General features: G+C 34.2%; 1 protein-coding gene across 1 annotated transcript in view; it reads left to right on the top strand.

The window, feature by feature from the left end:
* EPHA3 (EPH receptor A3) overlaps positions 1–23,108 on the top strand; it is a 615,096-nt gene that overhangs the window by 181,351 nt on the left and 410,637 nt on the right. The window contains exon 3 of the mRNA XM_007953272.1: positions 6,752–7,412. Coding sequence (XP_007951463.1) covers positions 6,752–7,412 — 661 coding nt within the window. The remainder of the gene's footprint in view (positions 1–6,751; positions 7,413–23,108) is intronic.

Below are 23,108 nucleotides of genomic sequence, written 5' to 3' on the forward strand. Positions count from 1 at the left end.
TTGAACCGCCAGCCATCTGGTTAGCAGGCAAGTGTCTTAGCCACTATGCTACCAGAGCTCCCACACTATAGAGTTTAGAATTTACAACACATATTTTCAGAGGACATACTTCAATACATAACAGTACTCAGCCTTAGAGAAGTCCTCCTGGCTGGCATAAGTGGTTTAGCACTTTACTATCAACTGAAAAGTTGATGGTTCAGAGCCATCAAGAGTCACCTCAGAAGAGAGGCAGTCTTGTTCTGAATTAGAATGTACTTGACAGAAACTGTTTTTTTTCAATCATAGGTTAACTTTATGGCAGTAAGTTTGGTTTAAGTTTTGAGGGATATAATAGAATTATCTGAGATATTTCAAAACAAAATTTTGGTTGGGGTAAGGACTCAGGAAGCTGTATTAAAAAAAAAAAAAAACTTTTAGTAAGGGTTAATAACTATTAATATAGAGGAATTAGACAGACTACAAGCAGAGACATTAGATATTTGTCCAGGAGTGAAGGCAACAACGTCAAGATCCTAGTATAATCCCATCTGAATCACTGAATCCCAGCTCTAAGAGTAACTCAATTCTAAGCCCCCGGAATGATGGAGTTTAGGCTGCTGTACTTTTAATTTTAGTCTAGGGGTTTTAAGGAACTAGAGAAGGAATGAGAATGAAAATAGAGGCATCTGTGAGCCTGTGAAGTAGTGTGTGAAATAGAGACAAGGAATCAAAGGAAGGAACTGCTATTACTTGCTAGTATTATCCTAGAATCCCCAGTCCCACAAGGTTTCTGAAGACACATGTCCCTCCTTCAAACATCGTTATGACTTCGGGAAGTGCCATGACCTGCCCAATATACTTGATAATTCCAGGCAGGGTTCTTTTTTTCATTTTGGGCCTTACTCTTGCTCTCAGTCTCCAAATCCTTTATTGACTTTCCTCATTGATCACCTCTGATTCTTTCATCTCTGTCCTGGTTTTGCAGCTTTTTCAGTGTACTATACCCAAAGTGCAATGTATCTATTCCATATTCAGTTAAGTCAATTCTGATACCATTAACAAATTTCGGTTTAAAACATAAGAGTTAAAGGTCGGGTGGAGAATGGATAGAAGTCATAACTATTTTTAAGATTATAGGTCATAACTCTCCCATGCATGCATCTTCTGGGCATTCCTATCCTTGAGCTCTGGCCTACCATCTTATTACTGATGTTGACTCTCCAATATCAAATCTTCATTATCTCTCCATTATCCCTGTTACTACAAATGTATTATCATACATGATAAAAAGAGAAAACATCTTGACTTTAACCAGAAAAAATATGCCTTTCTCAGAAAACAATCCTTTTCATTAACACATTTAGCAATCCTCTTTCCTGTTGTCTCAACTTTTTAGATAATGAAAACTTTTTCTATTATATATGTATATGTAATATATATATATATATGCTTTTGAGACCAGAATGGGCTAAGCGAAAGTATTTATGAATAAATAGAATTGTACTATAATGTTGTGCCTTTTTTTTTTGTACACACACACACACACACATATATATATATATTTATGTATGCTTAACCCGTACCATGATATCATTACTATAAGAGAACTTTCATCTCCACACTTAAAATGCTGATGCATAATAGATATTCAAATGTTTCTTGTTTGAATATTGAATTTTGAAATGACTATGGGTATGTAAGGGGACTAATATGAAAGTAAGAACTATGAGTGGAGAAAAGACTAATATGGGAGCTAATTAATGGCACTTACTATTATTGAAGGCAAGACTGACTGTCATTAGAACTGTAGAAAGTGCAGAACTATGTGTTTATTATTAACCGCTGAAATGCAAAAAATATATTGTAAAATAAGAACACTGGTACTGTCACTCTTTTTATTATAATTTTCAAATTTCTAAGACACTAATGTTGTCTTCTAAGTTAAATCATCATTTTATTTTTTTACGTACTTAATATTTTCCAGAGAGCTGTGGTGGCGTAGTGATACTGCCTCAGAAACCCGAGGAGGGGTCTCTATGAGTCAGATCCAACTTGTCGGCACTGTTTCTTTTCTTTTCTTTTAATATTTTCCAAATTGTGTTAGCTTATTCACTAAATGTAGTGCAGTCTCTCTCTTCTTGAAAATAATTTAAACCATTTTTAACCCTTACTTTCTATTGGCAACTGGCTAAAAATGTTATCCTAGAGAACAGATAATATCAACAATGAGTATAAATCCTTAATTACTACAATTGGGCTTTATCAAAATGATAGTTATTAAGTTAAATGTTGATTAATTGTTTTTTAATTTTTTTTTTTTTTCCTAATTAACTAGGAGACAAGGAAGTGTGCTATCTAAAGCATATAAATTAAGAATCCCCTTAGTGTTTTACACTTCCTTGAATGAAGGGCAATTTCACTGTGATTAGGATAGGGATAGATTTCAAAATGACCCCTCTAGGGAGACTAAGTCTAGACAAGTATTTTTTATAGTTGTAATCATCTAGGGGGAAAAAAGGCATTCAGTTTAAGCCCTAAGTACCTTTATAACAATAAGCATGAATTGAGAATCTGGAAGCCAAGTTAAAGATCAACATTATTGATTTTGAAGATTTGATTTTTAGGAAATATTTTGAGTTTCATGGGCACATGCCTTTTTCACTGAAGATAATTACTGTTGGCCCTCCCTTGCAAAGACAGTTTTAAGGGTTAGGAAAATGAAGAGAAAGGTGCCTTGTGCCACTCAATTCTATATGTCACCAATTCTCTATGTTATCCTTTTTTTTTTTTCCAGGTTAGCTTTTGGATAATTCCCATGGTGATATGTACTTTAAATAGTCTATAAACATTGTCCATTTGTTCTTGGAGTAGGAAGATTTACTCTTTAAATTGATAAAGCACAAGCGATACAACAGCAGTCTTAATGATTATTTTTGTTGTAGCTGGTATTATTGAAAAAAGATCATTCAGGGATTTTAATCCTACTATCTTTCCTTCTCAAGGAATGCTAGAGTTAGAGACCTGTTGTTTTTGCAAGTGGTCTGAGCTGGCAATGCACCATCACTTACAGGCAATTTGGTCTTCATTATACATTAATGAAGTGATAATTGTTCTCTGCAACTTTTTACTTGCCGAACATGTTGGTGCTGTTTGCATTATCTCCTTGCAAATTATACTTCTGCATCAAGGACTTGTGATAGCTTGCCAAATTAACATTGGGAGGAAAAAAGTCAAATTACAGTGAGATTACCATAATTAAAATCGTATATTACATCAAATTATGAAAAACTCTATGTAATATGTTGTTTAATGTCTTGTAATGTGCTGGTCATAGCAAGAGTCAATTGCAAAACTGTATCTATTGTAATAACAATACCTTGATTTAAAAATGTAAAGTTAGTTTATTTTTAAACAATATGTATGATCTAACTTTCTATAAAATGTACACAGATATCATTTATTCTCTGGAGTTTATGGTAGCTCTGTATTTACCATGCCATCATAATATCAATGTAATGGTAATAGTGAAGATTCAATAAAAATAATAGCTTTTAACACTGCAGTTTTTGGAACTTGATGTTTGTTCATCCTTTTTTAAAAAATTTCTCATATAAAATACATATATTAATTTTGCTTTAAATGTAACTTACATATTATTGTCCCCTGCATTAAAATCCATAAAACTAAGACTATCATCTAGATGTTGCTTCTTGAAAGCTGTCTATATAATATATGCATAGAGTGTTGTTGAAAATGGTATATTGGTGATTATTAAAAGTACAAGTGATCATTGTCCCTTTCTTTACATTAAATGGAAACCTATCTTGTATATTAGGTCCAGAGTTGTCTAAAACAGTTCCAATGTGTTCCTTTTTTGTACCTTGGGTGTGGAAATAAGGTCAAGCCCAATTTTGCCTGCATAAAATGAGTACCAATTTTATATCCTAGAGTCTGAATACCCAAAATTGTTGAATAACCAAGATTGTTAAAATAGGTAGTATACCACCCCTCAATCATTGAGCATTTAGTTATCTGATATTTTGAATTTACAACAATAGTAAAATCTGCCATCTGACTATTTTTCTTTATGCTTGGCAGTAATGAATGCTGAGGTACAAGGTGAAAGTTATACTGGCTATGGTGGTTAAGGTTATGTGTCAACTTGGCTGGGCCATGGTACACTGTGGTTTGTCAGTTAAGTAATGATGTAATTTGGCAGTTATATAATGATGTACCTATAGTCCATTTTGTGACCTGATGTGTTTATCCTCCATTATCATATAATGCCAAGTTTTGATAAGTTAGAAATAGGTGTACTTTTGGCTTGTTTTATTATTTGTTCCTTTCAGAGCCAAATTTTAAAATTGTATTTCTTACAGTAGTTGGATTCCACCATTTGTTTTTGATAATTCAAACACCCTAAGGTAAATAATTTGTTTGTCTCTAATGAGGCTTAAAGGCCAAGTAAATGTCATATTTCTTTTGCTTATGGTTACTCGCAGTTTAATAAGTTAATGTTTTATCTCACTTTGTGATTGAATATTCTTGTAAGTTGGATATTCTACATCACTTTCATAAATAAAAATAGAGAAAATATTGATACATATTAAATGCTGTTGATTTAGTTAGAAAGTGCTTAAAGCCTATAGTTTCTGGGGAAAATAATCATCTCCTGTAATGAAGAACTATATAGAAAATAGTTCTTATAGATTTTATAAATATTTTATATTTTTATTCACAAAATTAAAATATACTCTCTGAAAAAAACTTTTCTTTCTCTACTCCCATGACTGATTCCTCCATATAATATGAGAAAAAATAATTTTAATGTACACCTTTAAAATTTAAAGTTTGTGCTGAAAGTTATGGGACACATGAGAGGTATAAAATTTAACAAATGCTTATGAAACAAAACTAAAAAAAAATGTAAACTAAACTTAGCATATGCCATGACATAAATTTACAAATGTATAGTGCACTTATAAAGTGCACAAAACCAAAAAACTTATATAGTGAACTGTAATGAAAAAAGTTTCTTATGAATGGCATCAAGGAAGAAAAATCATAGTCAGTCAGTCCAAATATGGTTATACTAGAAGCAAGGGGATAAAGATCAGAAGACAAGAGCACAGTATGTGTAAAAGAAAGACATATAATTAATTTAATCATGTTGATGTCAAACTTCTGGAAAAATAAAAATACAAATTGGGACCAGTTTTTGGAGAAATGTGAATGTCAAATTAAAGAGTTTGAAAATTCTTGCTTGGGTACTGGGGAGCCAGAGAAAATGGAAGACTTTGAATTCAAGAAAGATATGACAGAAGATGCTTACCCAGCAGTAGTCAGCAAAATAGTAAATGGTAGGAAAGAATGTATAGACACAGGGAGAAAAGTTAGAAATAGCTAGTAAAATATTTGAAGGGACCAAAGTAGCACCAACAATCTGATGCCAAGTTTAAAGTTTATCAAAATCTGTATTAAGGAACACAGAAAACAGTGCTTCTCTGTTCTTAAAAGTTTTAAGAGAGAGCAAGTCCCTCATAATTAATTGGGTATTATTTTGAAAGAATTTTTAAATTTGTAAATATATCATTAGTTGGAGCACACGGTCCTCATTACTTAAAAAGAAAAAAAAGTTTAAGAAATTTTTTGTGTTTTTTGAGTGAGGAAATCTGAATTAGGATAACCTGGATGCTGTAACAAAATGGAAACAAAACCAAAAAACAAAATAGTAACAATTGATTTCTTGCCCATGTTAAAGTCCAACATAGGTAAGAGATGTTGAGAATTGGGCTGTTTACTATACTATGTCATTTTTTTTTTTTTTCCATGCGTAATCTTAGTGTGTTTTGAGGGTTTTTTTTTTTTTGTTTTGTTTTGTTTTGTTTTATTCTGTTTTGTTTGTGGCAGGGAGGAGGCATTTTTTAAATTTTTACTTCAATTTTTTTCTCATAGTTCCCCAGTATGTATTTGATGAAATGGCTGAGTATGTTTTAAAAAAATCATGCATAACTATAATCGTAATGAGATCTTTTAGATTCAAATTGTTTTGCCATATATGAAGTTTTATCAAAACCTAACTCAAATTGGGAAAAGATTAATAAAGATGAATGTTGTTGTTGTTGTTGTTGTTATTTGCCGTCGAGTCGGCCCCGACTCATAGCGACCCCTCCTTGGGTTTCTGAGGCAGTATCACTACGGAAGTAGTATTGCCCAACCTTCCTTCCGAGGAGTGGCTGGTGGGTTTGAACCGCCAGCCTTCTGGTTAGCAGTCAAGTGCCTTAGGCACTATGCTACCAGAGCTCCTAAAGATGAATGTTAGGCACTGGTAATTTTTTTGTTCTCTTTTAAGATAAGGAAACAAACCAAATGAAAAACAATCCAAAATGCATAAGCAAAAACCATGTCATAGTGTCATTGGAGAGGACTGATTTGAGATTAGAATCCTGGAATTGCCCAATAAATTAAATGATTTTTCTTTGAACATACAACAAACTAATGCAATTCAAATATGTCCAGCAAAAGTATAAATTTATTTCTATTATTGAAATCAGAGAATCTTGCAAATAATTTGAAAGAATCTACTACAAACAAGAATGATATAGAGTTGCTACACCTTATTCTGTTTAATTAATACTGAAGTTACTACTTATTTATTTATTGTTTTATAATTTATGTGATACCTTGGACAATGCCCTCTTGTATTGATTATTATTATTAGGACCAATTCATTAATTCTGCCTTTCTTCTTTTTCCTTTGGTTCTTCAGTGGGAAGAGATCAGTGGTGTTGATGAGCATTACACCCCCATCAGGACTTACCAAGTATGCAATGTCATGGATCATAGTCAAAATAATTGGCTGAGGACAAACTGGGTACCCAGGAACTCTGCTCAGAAGATCTATGTGGAGCTCAAGTTCACTCTAAGGGACTGTAATAGCATTCCATTGGTTTTGGGAACTTGCAAAGAGACTTTTAATCTTTATTATATGGAGTCTGATGATGATCATGGGGTCAAATTCCGAGAACATCAATTTACAAAGATTGACACTATTGCAGCTGATGAAAGTTTCACTCAAATGGATCTTGGGGACCGCATTCTTAAACTCAACACCGAGGTTAGAGAAGTAGGTCCTGTCAACAAAAAGGGATTTTATTTGGCTTTTCAAGATGTTGGTGCCTGTGTTGCCTTGGTGTCTGTGAGAGTATACTTCAAAAAGTGCCCTTTTACAGTGAAGAATCTGGCTATGTTTCCAGACACAGTACCCATGGACTCCCAGTCCCTGGTGGAAGTTAGAGGTTCTTGTGTTAACAATTCTAAGGAGGAAGATCCCCCCAGGATGTACTGCAGTACAGAAGGTGAATGGCTTGTACCCATTGGTAAATGTGCATGCAATGCTGGCTATGAAGAAAGAGGTTTTGTGTGTCAAGGTAAGAGTTTTTTCTGTATTACTTACAGTGGTATTACTCCTGACCTGTGAGCTTATCATAGAGTGACTGAGAGAAGTGAACCCAGGCTCATTTGCAGAAAAACTTGCCTCAAACTGATCTATTTATAGACTAAGCATATTCCCCTTGACATGATGATTTTTAATTTGTTGTGTAATTTTAACAGAATTATATACTCTAGTCATTATTGATCTTTTTGTTAATCTATGTCTTAGTATTATTTGCTTCACTGCTGTAAAATATGGTATTTTCCTCAGTAACATTTGGTCATGTGGTGTTTATGTACAAACATAAGTGCTTTCGTAAGACTAGTTTATTTAAATATCTAGATTAATGCTCCAGTGTTTGAAATATAGAGGAGTATTTTTCCCCGTAAAATTAGATTCTTATGTCTATTAAAGAGAATACATATTGGTTGGAATGTATATTTGATTTTTAATATCATCTCAGAGAACCTGAACTATATGATCAAGTTGATCATAAAAACCTCTCTGCAATTGAAATAAAACCTACTAAAAGATCATGCTTCATATAAAATTATGATGTATCAGATGAAAACTCCCACTTAACCCAAAATGTAGTATTTAACATTAGACAAAGTTTTGTGCTTAAGAATGCACTGAAAATATTAAGTTTTAAGTGCCACCAGAGCTCCTGCATAAATACACAGGAGGACTTAAATACATATTATCTGAAACCTAATTCATTGCATTACCTTTGTTTATTTTTGTATTCCGTCAAGGGAATTGAGTTTGGTATTTTACTAGTGGCCATTCAGTATTTTCAAGTTTGTGTGTAAGAAATGAATATATTTTCTATATAAATTTTTCATTCTAAAAACCTGAACAATGATATTTTGTTTTTGACTACAGTAGTATTTTATATAATGCTGCTTTTAAAGTGAGAACAAACAGCACACAGTTGTGTCATCCATCTCCATGTTATCAGATAGTAAGAAAATCCCGCTGAAGTACTGCTATTAAGAATATTTTCAGAAATTCCAAAATGGAACAACATGAGGTACTACTTGCTGAGTGGAGAGGGAAATAGATAAACATTATATTCCACTTTGAATTGTATTCATTACTATAATATTTTATCATGATACATAGCATTTGTGGGATTTCTTTTAAACAAAATAATGAAGACCTAAGTCAAGAAGGATTAGAAAATTATCTAGGTACTCTTATTTGGTCCTGGATGAACTCATCTCTGATATCCACAATCAGAGATGAATAAATGTATCTCCATTTCAATAATATGTATCAATTTATGCAGAACTATTGCCTATGAAATATTCTGTGGAACAAGAAAATTGGTCATTATGTGTCTGGATTTCAAATATTTTTTTATATAATCCTTCATCCCTCAATGAGGTTGTAAGATAGGAGCTCTGGTGGCATAGTGCCTAGGACACTTGACTGCTAACCAGAGGCTGGTTGTTCAAAGCCACTAGCCACTCCTAGGAAGTAAGAGTGGGCAATATACTTCTGTAGAGATACCACCTTGGAAACCCAAGGAGGGGTTGCCTATGAGTCGGAACCAACTCGAAGACAGTTTGGATTTGGTTTGGAAGGTCATAAGAAATAGAAAAAATATGTAGCAATGTGATAAATAGAACTACATAAAACTGTTAATAGAAGTAAATAAATAATTAACCTACATGCTGTCTTGGGAATTCTGCTGGCATAGTGCCTAAGGTATTTGACTGCTAACCAGAAGGCTGGTGGTTCAAACCCACCAGTCACTTCTTGGAAGGTAGGTTGGGCAATCTACTTCCTTAGTGATACTGCCTCAGAAGCCCAAGGAGAGGTCACTATGAGTCGGATTTGACTTGACGGCAATGGGTTTATATGCTGTCTTGAAGACAAACTTTACTAGAAGTATCAGAAAAGAAACCACATTAAGTTATATCAGAAAGTTTCAAAATGAATTCAGAATTGCTGCTATTTCTTTTACTGAAGTTTAATTTACTAAACCATTTTTCTTAAGTAACTATACAATATTCTATGCTATTCTCTGTCAATATTACTCTTAGAGATAACATGTGTCACAGTTTTGCATCCTTGAATCATGTACTTGGGCATAGTGGAGACTGCTAACAGCACCTTGGTGATATAGTAATATAATATTATCATAGCCATTCATCCTTAGCTGTTGAGCATAATGGTTTCTGTGTAAGAGATACATACAGATTAGTAGGAATTTATTCTTTGAAAGAGGCTTTGAAAATTAAATCATTGCAAAAAAACAATAGCAGAATCAGAGGTAATACATAATATGGCATGTGTTTGGGAAAAAAATGGTGGATGGATTTCTGTAGTTATGTAATTTAAAGGCAGAGAATGTTTTTATGATCTTATCTTGACAATCACATGTTGTGGAGTAAATTATGACATCCTCTATTTCACTCTCGGAAGGAAGGTTGGGCAATCTACTTCCGTAGTGATACTGCCTCGGAAAGCCAAGAAGCGGTCGCTGTGAGTAGGATCTGACTCGACGGCACATAACAACAACAACTATTTATTTCACTAATAAGGAAAAAGTGTGTACACAGATTAGTATATGAAGTGTAAAGTTATTCTATTTTGTTCTGATTTACATGTAGTACTGTGTGAGTTGAGGTTAAGATGGCAGTCCTTGAAATCAGATGGCCTGATTTCAGATTTTAATTCTAACACTTACTTACTTAGGCAATATATTTAACCTATCAAAACTTTAATCTCCTCAGTCATCAAATGAATCAAATGAGGATAATAATGGTATATAGAATATATGTTATTTTGAGGAATAATGAGATAATTCATGGAGATGAGTTAGCAAATAAGTGGTGTCTGTCATATATTAAGTGCTTAATGAGTGATTTTTTTTTAAAATATTTAAAACCTTATTACAGTGCTTAAAATGAAATAGGTGCTCATTAAATATATATATATTTTTAATTAAAGTGTATGGGTCCTGTTTTTCTCCATATTGTTGTTGTGGTTGTTGTGTGCCGTCAAGTCGGACCTGACTTACAGCAACCCCTTCTTGGGTTTCTGAGGCAGTATCACTACGGGAGTAGATTGCCCCATCTTCCTTCCGAGGAGTGGCTGATGGGTTTAAACCACCAGCCTTCTGGTTAGCACTCAAGTGCCTTAGCCACTATGCTACCAGAGCTCCTATTAGCAACAGAAAAACTATGTTCACTGAATATGTCATTATTAAATTATCCAGAGGTATTTGAAATCTGGTTGAACTGGAAGTCAAAGTAGAAAGTATTAAAGACATTGTTCCATCTCTTTTGAAAAGATTAATTCACTAGTTTTCTAAGAAATAAATTTTATCATGAACCATGTAAATTCTGTTTACTTATCTTCTCTTCTGAATCTTTTTCTAAACGTTACCATTCCTCTGTGGTCCTAAATTGAACTAAAAGGTGATTTGTGAACAAGTCATGGCAAGCTAGCATAACAAGTCTACAAGTTTATTAAAAACAAACAAATAAAAATAAATACCAAAACAATTGCTACAGCAATGAACAACACCACCACAGATAACAAAAGCAAAATTGCAGGTCTCAAACCTTGTTGGTCTATACTAGTCTATATAGATACCAGGCAATAGAATTCATTGAATATTGAATTGACCTACTGGAATATGTCACAAACTGATATATTAAAATAAATATTTGTTAAGATAAAATTGATTTAGACTCACACAGTGTAATGGTAAGAGAAACCCTTCAAGAACATAAACTCCACTGAAGTTACAGTATTTTCTTTTGAAGGATGAGTAGAGGTTCAGACAGTGAGCACAAAGTAACCAAGAATCTATTAATATAAGGCATATTTATATCCATTAATTCACCATAATTTTCTGTTTTTACATTTTTAAGAAAGAATACTAATAGTGGGGGTGTCAAGATATTTAGGGGAGGGCTAGGGTTATGCCATGTGACATCAAATAAAATTTGGATATGTGGATTGCCATGTACCTTAAATATGCAAATAGTCTACCAAATTTAATTCAATAACTATCTCTAACCAAATAATAATAAACAGGGCTTTTAACCAGTTCAAACCCAATGTCAGTCATGACCGATGCAAAAATAAATAAATAAATAAATAAATTGGAACAGACTTGAATTATTACCATTTAGGAGTAGCAAAACAATAACTGGAACAGCAAAAATTACAGGTCAGAGCCCTGAAATGAGGGCTTCAGAAGAGGCTTAGTAAGCCCTTTAAGGAGCCTGATGTGGAATACTGGATTATTGCCAGCACTGTGAAGAATGACACTTATTCAAGGCAACAAGGTCAGCTGTCATCTTTGAGCCTGCACTGAAGTTTTTGATTCTGCCTGTAAAGAGATTTGGTTGCTATGCAACACACACACTGCTCTTGTTTTGTAAGAGAGAGGTTATTTCTACCTGGACTGTTGTTGTTAGGTGCCATTGAGTCACCTGTGACTCACAGTGACCCTATACATAACAGAACAAAATACTGCCCAGTCCTGTGCCAGCCTCACTATCCTTGCTATACCTGAGCCCATTATTACAGCCACTGTGTCAGTCCATCTCGTTGAGGACCTTCCCCAGCGTTACCAAGGGTGACATCCTTCTCCAGGGAATGGTTCTTTCTGACAACATGATGAAAGTAGGTGAGACAAAGTCTCACCATTCTCGCTTCCAAGGAGGATTCAGGCTGCACTTCTTCTAGAACAGATTTGTTAGTTCTTTCAGCAGTCCATAGTACTCTCAGTTTTCTTCACCAACACCACAGCTCAAAAGCATCAACTCTTCGTCAATCTTCTTTAGTAATTGTCCAACTCTCTAGCAGAGCACATTATGGTTACTGTTCCAGTATACCCACATTTTACAAATTAAGGTTCATTCCAGTTTGACTTCATAGGCTATGAATGAATGGGGGTAGAACCGGTTTGAAGTAAGTAATATGCTAGATACAGGGGGAATACAGATAAATATGTCATTGTATCTGTCTTCCAGGAGCACACAATCTATTGCTGGAAATAGACATATAAATGAATAATTTTAATGTAAAGCAGATTAATAAATCTTCTCCAGGAGGTACAAAGTGCCTTGGCAGTATAGAGGAAGGAAAGATTAATATAATAATGAGGATTTTTAATTAATAATAGGAAGACTTTGTATTGAGAGTTTAAAAACTCTTATCACTATTGTCCTCGGAAATTTGGGAAGGGGGCAAATTACCATACACAGTTTACAAATTCCAGAGGCAATCTTTATAATTTGTTTATTTATGTCAGCATCTCACAATGGGGTGAAATCCCATTAGAGCTCTGTCCTCTGAATCCCTGCCACAAAAAAAGCCTTATGTTGCTTTTGTTATTGTTAGGTGTCACCGATGCCATTTCAACTCATAGTGACCTGTGTACCACAGAATGTAACTCTGTTTGATCCTATACAATCCTCACTTTTGTTGCCATGCTTGGGCCCATTGCTGCAGCCACTGTTTCAATCCATCTTGTTGAGAGTCTTCCCCTTCTTTGGCAATCTTCCTTAGTCATTGTCCAGCTTTCACATGCATATAAGGCAATTGGAAAGACTATTGCTGGGGCCATATGCAGCTTAATATTCAAAGTGATGTCATTGCTCTTTAACACTTTGAGGAGGTCTTTCGCAGAAGATTTGTCCAATGTGGTAAGTCCTTTGATTTCTTGGCTGCTGCTTCCATGGGTGTGGATACAAGTAAATGGAGGTCCTTGACAACTTTTATCTTTTCTCTACTTATCATGATGCTGCTTATTGGTACAGTTGTGAGACTTTTTGTTTACTTTATGTTGAGATGTAATCCATACTGGAGGCTAATTTTTATAATTAGGGCATTTTCCTTACTTCAGCAATGAATTATTTTAAATTATGTATTCCACTCAAGAGAATATTGATGCAATTAAGGTATAGAGAACTAAATGATGGAAATGTGATAATTGCCATTTCAAAGGAAAATCATATCGATACAAATATCTTAATTTAAAAAAATCATTGTTCAATTGCAGAACTAGAAATAAAACAAAAATTATCTTTTTTACAAGGACTAGAATTCTAACCAGATATTTTACTTTTCTTGCATATAATACATGCTTTCACAACACTCCACTTTTTCTGAAATGAGATAATGTAGTAGGGAGTATCCTTTGAATGTTCAATCATACATTCAACATTTATTGAACTCTTAATGTGTGCTACATACACATAAAGAAGAAGAGAAACATGAACAATATCACAGCTAAATCCCCTTGTCTCTTAATTCAAAAGTGTGTACATTGGTGGGGTAGTAAAATATTTTGATCTCTGCCTTTGAATGAATGTAGACTCGATTTATTAAACACAATTTTTGCTATTCAGGAATTAGCATGCCATGCAATTTGAAACACAGCAAAAGCCATCTAAAGCCAGTTCTAGGATGTAATTAAGTACCTATAACAATAAATATGTTAAAATTAAAAGGTATGTAAAAGATAACTACAAAAAACTAAACTGAACTTAGGTAATATAAGGAGTAGTAAAGAAAGTAAGAAACCATGAATCAGAATTGGTTTACTTGAAGTTTCTCTACTGTATTGTTTTAAAAATATGCCTTTGTTTAAATAAATTCTCTCTCACATTTATCTAAAGTAGAGAAAATGTATGCATATCTCTTTAATTTACTAGTTATATGACTTATTAGGGAGCTATGGTAGCATAGTGCCTAAGGTACTTGACTGCTAACCAGAAGGTTTAAACCCACCAGCCACTCCTCAGAAGGAAGGTTGGGCAATCTACTTCTGTAGTGATACCACTTCAGAAACCCAAGGAGGGGTCACTATGAGTTGGGTCTGACTTGACAGCACATAAGAACAACAACATGGCTCATAAAACTACAAAGGAACTCTGGTGGCATAGTGCCTAAGGCATTTGACTGCTAACCCAAAGGTTGGTGGTTCAAATCTACCAGTTGCTCTGTGGAAGGAAGATGGGGCGATCTGTTTCCATAAATATTTATCACTTCAGAAACCCAATGGGGGTCACTCTGAGTCAGAATCCATTCCATCGCAGTGAGTTTTGTGTGTGTGTGTGTGTGTGTGTGTGTGTTATATGGCTTAAACCTTATTTTGGCCAAGTTCCTGGAATCTGAACCAACTTGTTGCTTATTTAGAGCATGGTCAAATGGTAATTATTTTTATGGAATGTCAATAAACCTCCTTTTAAGATATTACTATTGTTATTAGTTGTCATATAGCTGATTCTAACTCTTGAAAACTTAAAACTATAAAATCATTTTTTAAACCTGAATCATTTACTATTTACATTCAATCATTGATAACAAGACGTTGCTTGAGTTCCTTAATTTGGGACATTAGCATTTCTTATTTCCCAGTATAACTCTTTTCACTGAAAGCTCTCTTTCCAAGTTTGGTGGTTGGAGAAATTTTGCATTAATACTAAGGGAATTTCATGATCCCACTACCCTTTTTTTTTTTTTTTTTTAAATCCTGGATAATGAATTATTTTATTAGCTTCAGTTTAGTTTGAGAGAAGAAATGAGAATGTTAATGGCTTTTTATATAGCCATTTAATTAAGTTGAAGCAGATACAAGGAAGTTACTATAAATATTCCTGCCCACAGAAACTTTGTTTAGACTTAGTGTACCAAATACCTTATTAATGTCACTCAAGAATCTGTTGCCCTGTGCTTTATCACTGCATATTCAGTGTGGAATGCTGAGTTTATTCCTTGATATTTTACATTAGTAGCTAAATAGAAAAGTGTATTTGATGTGATGTAGGATGGCACCTAGACATTTGATGACTTTTTGTTTCACTTGTGATGCATGAGCCAACACTTACTTAGTCTCCATTCATTTCTATGTCATTTCAGACACTTTTTAAATAATGTCTCAAGGTTTCAATAACAGGATGGTTTAAAGATTTTGCTTACTCCGACAGAGGAGCTGGAAAAAATTACTCAGTCGAGCGTTCTTAGCACCTACCTGAATCTATGTGTACAATCACAAAATACTTTCTAGAACTGCAAGATGTTCATGTGTTTGATGAATTCAGAAGCATTTAATTCCAGTTATTTTTGGTTGGAAATTACTTGAGGGGTGAGACTACATTTTGTTTGTTTTCTTTAGCTACTTCTTGCCTACAATGTAGTAGAGTCTTGTTGGGTAAGTTCTCAATTGGATAATTACTGAATGGATAATTTTGGGGATATTTCCATGCTAAGTATGCATTCTTAGAATGTAACTACTGGAGATAATATCCTTTAGATTTATCTTTGAATTACATTAGCTTTTTCAGAATGCTATTTTCATTGTTAGTTGCCTTCAAGTTGATTCCAAATCACATGTGCAGAGTGGAAGTGATCCTTAATTTTTTCAAGGTTGTAACTCTCCTCTGAGGTGCCTCTGGGAAGGGTTTGAATTGCCAACTTTTTGGCTAGTAATCAAGTGCTTCACTGTTGAGGCACTAGGCACCACCTAGGGACTCATGGATGTCTCTGGATGTCCTTGCTCATAAAGAAGTACACATTATCAACTTTGAAATGAACACATTTGATTATTAGACCACACACAGGTGCATCAAGTTTAGATTCATCTGAACTATCATTATAGTAATACATTAAGTAATGATAATACACTATATAGTATTAATACTTTTTCTCTTTTATGAATTTATTATGATATTAGCTGCCTTACAAAAGTATATTGTTACTAGATTCATATTTATAATAAAACAAACATCTATTCTTTTATATGGTGAAACAAGTTTGACATTTATGTCTCATAAACTTATACACCCAGTGCTTCAAGCACTGATTCATTCATAAGGACTGCACTGAAGTTATCAGTTTCTTACCTGGAATTAAGAAAAATTTATTTGTTTTTACTGAGTTTAAATGACAGCTATCCATTCCCACGTTGCCTTTAGTGGTTGTATAAAAAATGTGTTCCTGATAATAAAAATATAAACAACTGTCAAATAAAACATTAAATAAATACTTTAAAAAACTATAAAGCCCTGTATTTAAATAAGCTTCTATCTTTTCTTGCAAACTTATATAAGGTATGGTAGCATTAATAAACTTATTGAAAAATTACCTGACTTTGTCCTTGAATTAGAGTTTGTATTTATTTGTTCTATTTAGCAAAAAGCTCTTTTCTCTGACAATGTTTGAGTGCTTGGGTTTACCAGTCCCAAGAATGGGGCTTATTGGTTATGTGACTAAATAGTTTAAGCCTCAGATTCCTGATTCACAATATGCAGGTAACAATATCTACCCTTCGCAATTGCCAAAGATGTATTGCTTAGACCATTGCATTGTATTTAGCACTAGATGAAAGTTATTTTAACATAATTATTATTGCCAGTCATCAGCATCATTGGATGGTGTTACCTTAACCACTTTCTTGTTTCATTTGTATGAAAATATTTATATATGATCAGCTCAGACATACAGCAATTTCTCTCTTATTTAGACTTCAAATCTTAGAGATACCTTGAGGGAGAAGAAATATCTTTAATAAATTTATATATTTATGTATTTGCTGTTTGTTAATTGGTTGCTCACCTTCTTCCAAAGAAGATTTTAATTTTCTGAGGGGACTTCATTTTTAGGTCACTTAAACATCGAGTCTTTCCGATTATGGGTCATAATTCTTCCATTTTCTTACCTTCAGCTTTTATTTTTCTTCTGCACAGCAGACACTCTTGATTTTTCCTGTCTGATATTTGATTCTATCTCATATTCTTTCTACCAGGGGTGTTTTTCACTGATCTTTAAAAGCATCCTTGAAATTATAGAAGTACATTTTTATTTAATATACTCAGAAAGGCTTTTACATTTTAATTTATTTGATTTAACAAAATATAGTTCAGAAAACAAATAATGGCAACAACAAAACTAAAGACAAAAGCTCCATTTAAAAAATATTAAATGTAGATTTGTTTGCACAATGATTATGTCCTGACATTCATTCTATAAAAGACTAGATTAGATAAGGAAGATATAAAAATAAATAATGCCCTTGCTTTGCAGCAATCATGTGAATCAACAATAAGGCTGGTTGTTGTTGTTATGTGCCGTCGAGTCAGCCCTGACTCATAGCAACCCCTCCTTGTGTTTCTGAGCAGTATCACTATGGAAGTAGGATTGCCCAACCTTACTTCCGAGGAGTTGCTGGTGGGTTTGAACCGCCAGCCTTCTGGTTAGCAGTCAAGTGCCTTAGGCACTATGCTACCAGAGCTCCTACAATAAGGCTAGTAAGTGAAAAATATTTTTCAAATCATTTCTTTGACTCTAATTATAGCTATTTAATTTATCTATAATGTTTATTATCTACACTTAAAATCATCTAGCTAACAAAAATGGCTGTGAATAAAATACCGTAAATGATATGAAGCAAATGCCAAATGTGCTTATTTGTATTGCTTATATAATATTATTGCAAATCTTCAACCAAATTATGTCAATGTACTATCTAAACAGTAATTAAAGTAAAAACTCTATTTAAACATGAAACAGAGAGGGAAAGTAAGGGAGTGTGTTTGGTCTGTGACTATTTAAGCATTGTAGTTCATTTTGGGGTTCATATGAAAGCAAACAGTATGAATATGAAACACTGATTTGCATGTTTAAGAAACAAGAATAAATGTGAATTCTTTGTTCTGTATATAGAACAAATCAGATTATTTTGAGCAATCAGGGACATTTTAATTGCAAACAAATTTACAAGAGATATGACTGTGGTTGAATCTAGAGGGTAGGAAATATCCATCTTGAATCATTTAAATACTTCAAATGAATTAGAACAAGTTAAATGATCAGCAACGAGCCAGTATGAAAGACCTGAAAATTTCAGGCAGTTCCAAAAATATTAGTAACATTCTAACACTGGAGTACAATTAAATAAGAGTTAATATATGTTATTGTAAAATATGGATTCTTTTCCCTTATATGGGTTAACATTAGTTATATAATAATCCACCCTGATATTCAGAGAGGGAAAAATACTCATTACATTTTACTCTTCTTTACCCTAAACTTTAAGACTACTAGTTAAAGAAAAATCATTTTCCAAAAAAAATCTAACTTAGTTCATCCACCCAAAAACCAACCGCCATTGAGTTGGTTCAGACTCACAGTGACCCCTACAGGGTTTCCAAAGCTGTAAGTCTTGGCGAAAGTAGACTAGCCTCTTCAGTGGAATGGCTGGTGGATTTGAATCACTGACATTTTGGTTACCAGCACAATGACTTAACCACAGAACCACCAGAGCTCCTTAATTTAGTTCACAAACATTCTTAATTAAATATGTGTAGGTAATCTGATTTTAAAGTATCAAAGTATTATTATGATTTTTTTTTTTTTTTTTGGTCTTTTCCCACTCACAATGTTGTTGTTGTTGTTGTTATGTGCCACTGAATCGGACCCAACCCATAGTGAGCCCTCCTTTGGTTTCAGAGGCGTTATCACTACGGAAGTGGATTGCCCAACCTTCCTTCCCAGGAGTGGCTGGTGGGTTTGAACCTCCAGCCTTCTAATTAACAGTCAAGTGCCTTTAGGCACTATGCCACCAGAGCTCCCTTAATCCACAATAGGCTCTGTGAACTTTCAGAGGCTTTGTCTGATTGCGTTTCAAAGATGCAGATAGTAATTTAGGTAACAAATATCCCAAATGTGCAGTCTTACAGAAAACAAAGAATGTGTTCTTGAGTAGTTTATTTGTTTGAGTGTCTGTGGTGAAATACAGACTACACTTCCCAGGAAGGTATTCACTATGGTAATCTGACTTGAAAAAAAATAATTCAAGTTGCAGAAAGGAAAGTAGACATGATTTTACTTGAAAGGAGTTGTTTCCATCTTGGCATTTTCAGTTTCATTTCCAAAGGAAGATCAGAATACTGCTTTGCAGACCACTCACTAAATGTCTGTTACATGTCAACTCATCTGCAAAGTGATTAGAATTTTCTAAGGAAAAGCCATATCTAAGTCCCTTTTCCTGTAACAATTGGAATATTATCTATTTTGAATATATTCAACATATATATATATATAGAGAGAGAGAGAGAGAGAGAGAGAGAGAGAGAGAGAGAGAGAGAGAGAGAGAGTTCTTTGAGGATTTTAATGAACATCACCTTGACTGACAGCTCGTGGATCTGCCATGGTAATTTACCATCAAGCATAGCTGGACCCTGCAGGAAGTCTTGAAATTTCATTTTTTTCAACTTAGACTACTTTGGGGTTTACATAGACAGCCTTTCTTGGTTCTGATTACTGCATGGCATTTTCCTTTTTTAAAAGCTTTTGTATTATATAAATATATGGCTTTTGTAAAAAAAATTCCATCTTCAATTTTTCAAATCTGTGCCTTTTCTATTATTAGATATTATCAAAGAAATTATATTTTAAAGTTTGAAGAATACAATGTACACTATTTTTTTCAGAATTCTCAATTCTTAAGAGGAATTATTGATATTTCCTTAATTTTTCCCATTTATTTAATTCATTGTTTTAAGTCACCCCCTCCCAAAGTAAAGAGTAATGTTCCCTAATGCAAAGTAAACTGAAAGTTACATTTATTTTTTCTCCCTCTTAAAATACCTAGATTCTCAAAAGTATATTGATAATAGTTTCACAAAGATTATTTGTCAGTACAGATTCATTGAACATTTTCCACCTTTTATTTCCAGTAATTTCTCCCCACTTGTGCCTGTGTTTGGAGTTTTGACAATCCCTTATTAGTTCCAGAGTAGAACTTATAAGAGCTAATAAGGGTTTACATTATGGCTCTGGCAGCTGGCACTAAGCTTTAATAGAGAGCAATTGTAGAGACAAGTACAAGTTTTGATAATATTTGATGAAAGTGCTCTTAAAGTAAAAGCCATTTGGAAAGAATCATATGACTAGAAAGCCTGCATGTATACTCTACGGTTACAGAATTCCATTTTCCAGGATGCAGGGGGAACAAAACATCCTGTTGGCAGATAACTCTATAATTACTCATGAATTTCTCTTTTAAGGATAGAATTGATGGCAGTAAAAAGGAAAAGTTATGTTGATATCTGCCACTTTTTCTGTAGTCCTTTAAGACTGGTAGAGGTTGATTATCCTTTAGAAATGCAGTCACACTGTATGATTCCAATCACAGAGACATTCTGTGAGAAGAGACCCAGGCATCCCAAGGACTAATCATCCAGATCATGAAGCTCATAAGCCTTATATGATGAGCCATATACTTTGGATATTATAAAAAAACAAGAAAGCAATTTTGCCTTCTCATATTGAAAAATTCTGAATATAAAATATCCCTGTTCCACTGCTTCACTGGTCAGTTACAAAGCCCCAGAAGGTTAAACATAGATGTTGTAATTGAGAACAGCTGCTTCTTTTTGACATGAAGATTCACTTTCCACAAAGCAAGCAAGCACAGGGTATGGCCTAAAAGAATACCATCCTTGAATTAATGTAGAAGAAACATATAAAGTTTTGTGAATGCTTACAAAGGAGTATTTTTACTCTTCTGGTCATTATTAAGGATGCAAATATATATTTCAGACCTTTGGATCCATTTGCTATCTTTGAATGCTGCTATATTGAAAATACAATATTTCAATTCATCAATCAGCTTGTGTTCAGGTTTTATGGCATACTAAACTGATTAATGTACTGAGTTGGGGTGAAACAGAATGCAGTTCCTGCTTTCAAGCACCTTGGATTAGAATGGGGATAAAAGCTGAATGCAGGTATAAAGCAACCAAGCATAATATTCATATGGGGAAAAAAAAGTGTGTTATATATGAAAGACTTTTAAAGACTCATCAAAATGTGTTACTAAAACATGATCAATGGAGAGGTTTCAATCCATTTGGAGTTAGATATTCAATTATTTATTATTATTATTATTTGTAAATTGATGAGTACCTACTATACCATGTTCTGTTCAGTGGTAATGTGGCATAATGTGGAAGAAAACAGACAAAAATCCTTGCCTTCAAGGAGCTTTGATTTTAGTGGAAATATCAAGAATTTAAATGCTAATACTGAGATACATTATTTCAGTGTAACGCCTATGGAAATTTAAAGCTCAGACTGGGTACAGCTTCCTCCCCAAAGAACATATGGCAGTATCTGAAGACATTTTGGTTGTCACAGCTGGAAGGAGGGAGTTTTATTGATATCTAGTAGATAGGTGCCAGAGATGTTACAAATACCCTACAATGCATAAGACACCTATCCACAACAATTAGTTATCTGGCCATACATACCAACAGTATCAAGGTTGAGAAGGCTACAAGTCAAATTGCACATTAAGCTGATGATACAACTTTACTTGCTGAAAGTGAAGATGACTTACAGCACTTACTGATGAAGGTTGAAGAATACAGTCTGCAGTATGGATTACATTTCAACATAAAGAAATAAAATATCCTCACAACTGGACCAATAAGCAGCATCACAATAAATGGAGCAAAGATTGAAATTGTCAAAGACATCACATTGCTTCGTTCTACAATGGATGCCAATGGAAACAGCACTCAGGACATCATACCATGTATAGCACTGGGCAAATCAGCTGCAAAGAACCTCTTCTAGGTGCTGAAGAGCAAAGATGTCTCCTTGAGGACTAAGGTGTGCCTGACACAAACCATGGTATTTTTCGTTGCCTCATATGCATGTGAGAGCTGGGCAATGAAGAAGGGAGACCAAAGAAGAATCAATGCTTTTCAGTTGTGGTGTTGGTGAAGAATGCTGAGAGCACCATGGACTGCTAAAAGAACTAAGAAATCCGTCCTGGTGGAAGTGCAGCTGCAATACTCCTTGGAAGTGAGAATGGCCAGACCTCGTCTCACCTACTTGGTCATGTTATCAAAAGGGACCATTCCCTGGGAAATGATGTCATGCTTGGTAAGGTGGAGGGTCGATGAAAGAGGGGAAGGCCCTCAACGAGATGGGTTGAACAGTGGCTGTGGCGATGGACTCAAGTATGGCAAGGATCGCAGAGCTGGTGCAGGAAAGGGCCGTATTTTGTTCTGTGCATTGGGTCCCTATGAGTCAGAGATGACTCGACGACACCTAATAGCAACAAGTTGCCACCGAGTTGATTCTGACTCATGGAGACCCCATGTGTGTTAGAGCAGAACTGTGATCCACAGTGTTTTCTTTGGCTGATTTTTCAGAATTAGATTGCCAGACCTTTCTTCCAAGGCACTTCTGGGTAGACTCAAATCTTCAGCCCCTCAGTTAGGAGCCAAGTGCTTTAACCGCTTGCATCAACCTTAACCAAAGTCCTAACTGCAACCCATTTCAACTATCTTGTAATTGTATCTCAAGACTGGTTCTTTTTTGGGGTTTAATTAGAAGATTACGCAAATTTAAAGGTACATGAAGTCTTACTAACTTCTTAGAAAACTGGAAAGTGACATTTATACAAATTCTTTATTTGAGAAAAAAGCAATTGCTGGAATATTCACATGAAAGAGAGTATATAATAATAACAGTGAAAAAATGTCACTTGCAAACCATGGGCAAAGAAAATGACAGGCAGTGGTTAGAGTTTAGTAGTTCAAGAACTGCAAATGTGAACAGTGTTGTAAAAGAGATATCAAGGAGAAAGCATGTGGAGGTTGAAGGTGCTTCATTATGCAAAAAAATCAGACAGCTGTTATGAAGT

Source organism: Orycteropus afer, unplaced genomic scaffold (assembly GCF_000298275.1).
Source record: "Orycteropus afer afer isolate SDZICR_OR568_19922 unplaced genomic scaffold, OryAfe1.0 scaffold00383, whole genome shotgun sequence".
NCBI classification, from domain to species: Eukaryota; Metazoa; Chordata; class Mammalia; order Tubulidentata; family Orycteropodidae; genus Orycteropus; species Orycteropus afer.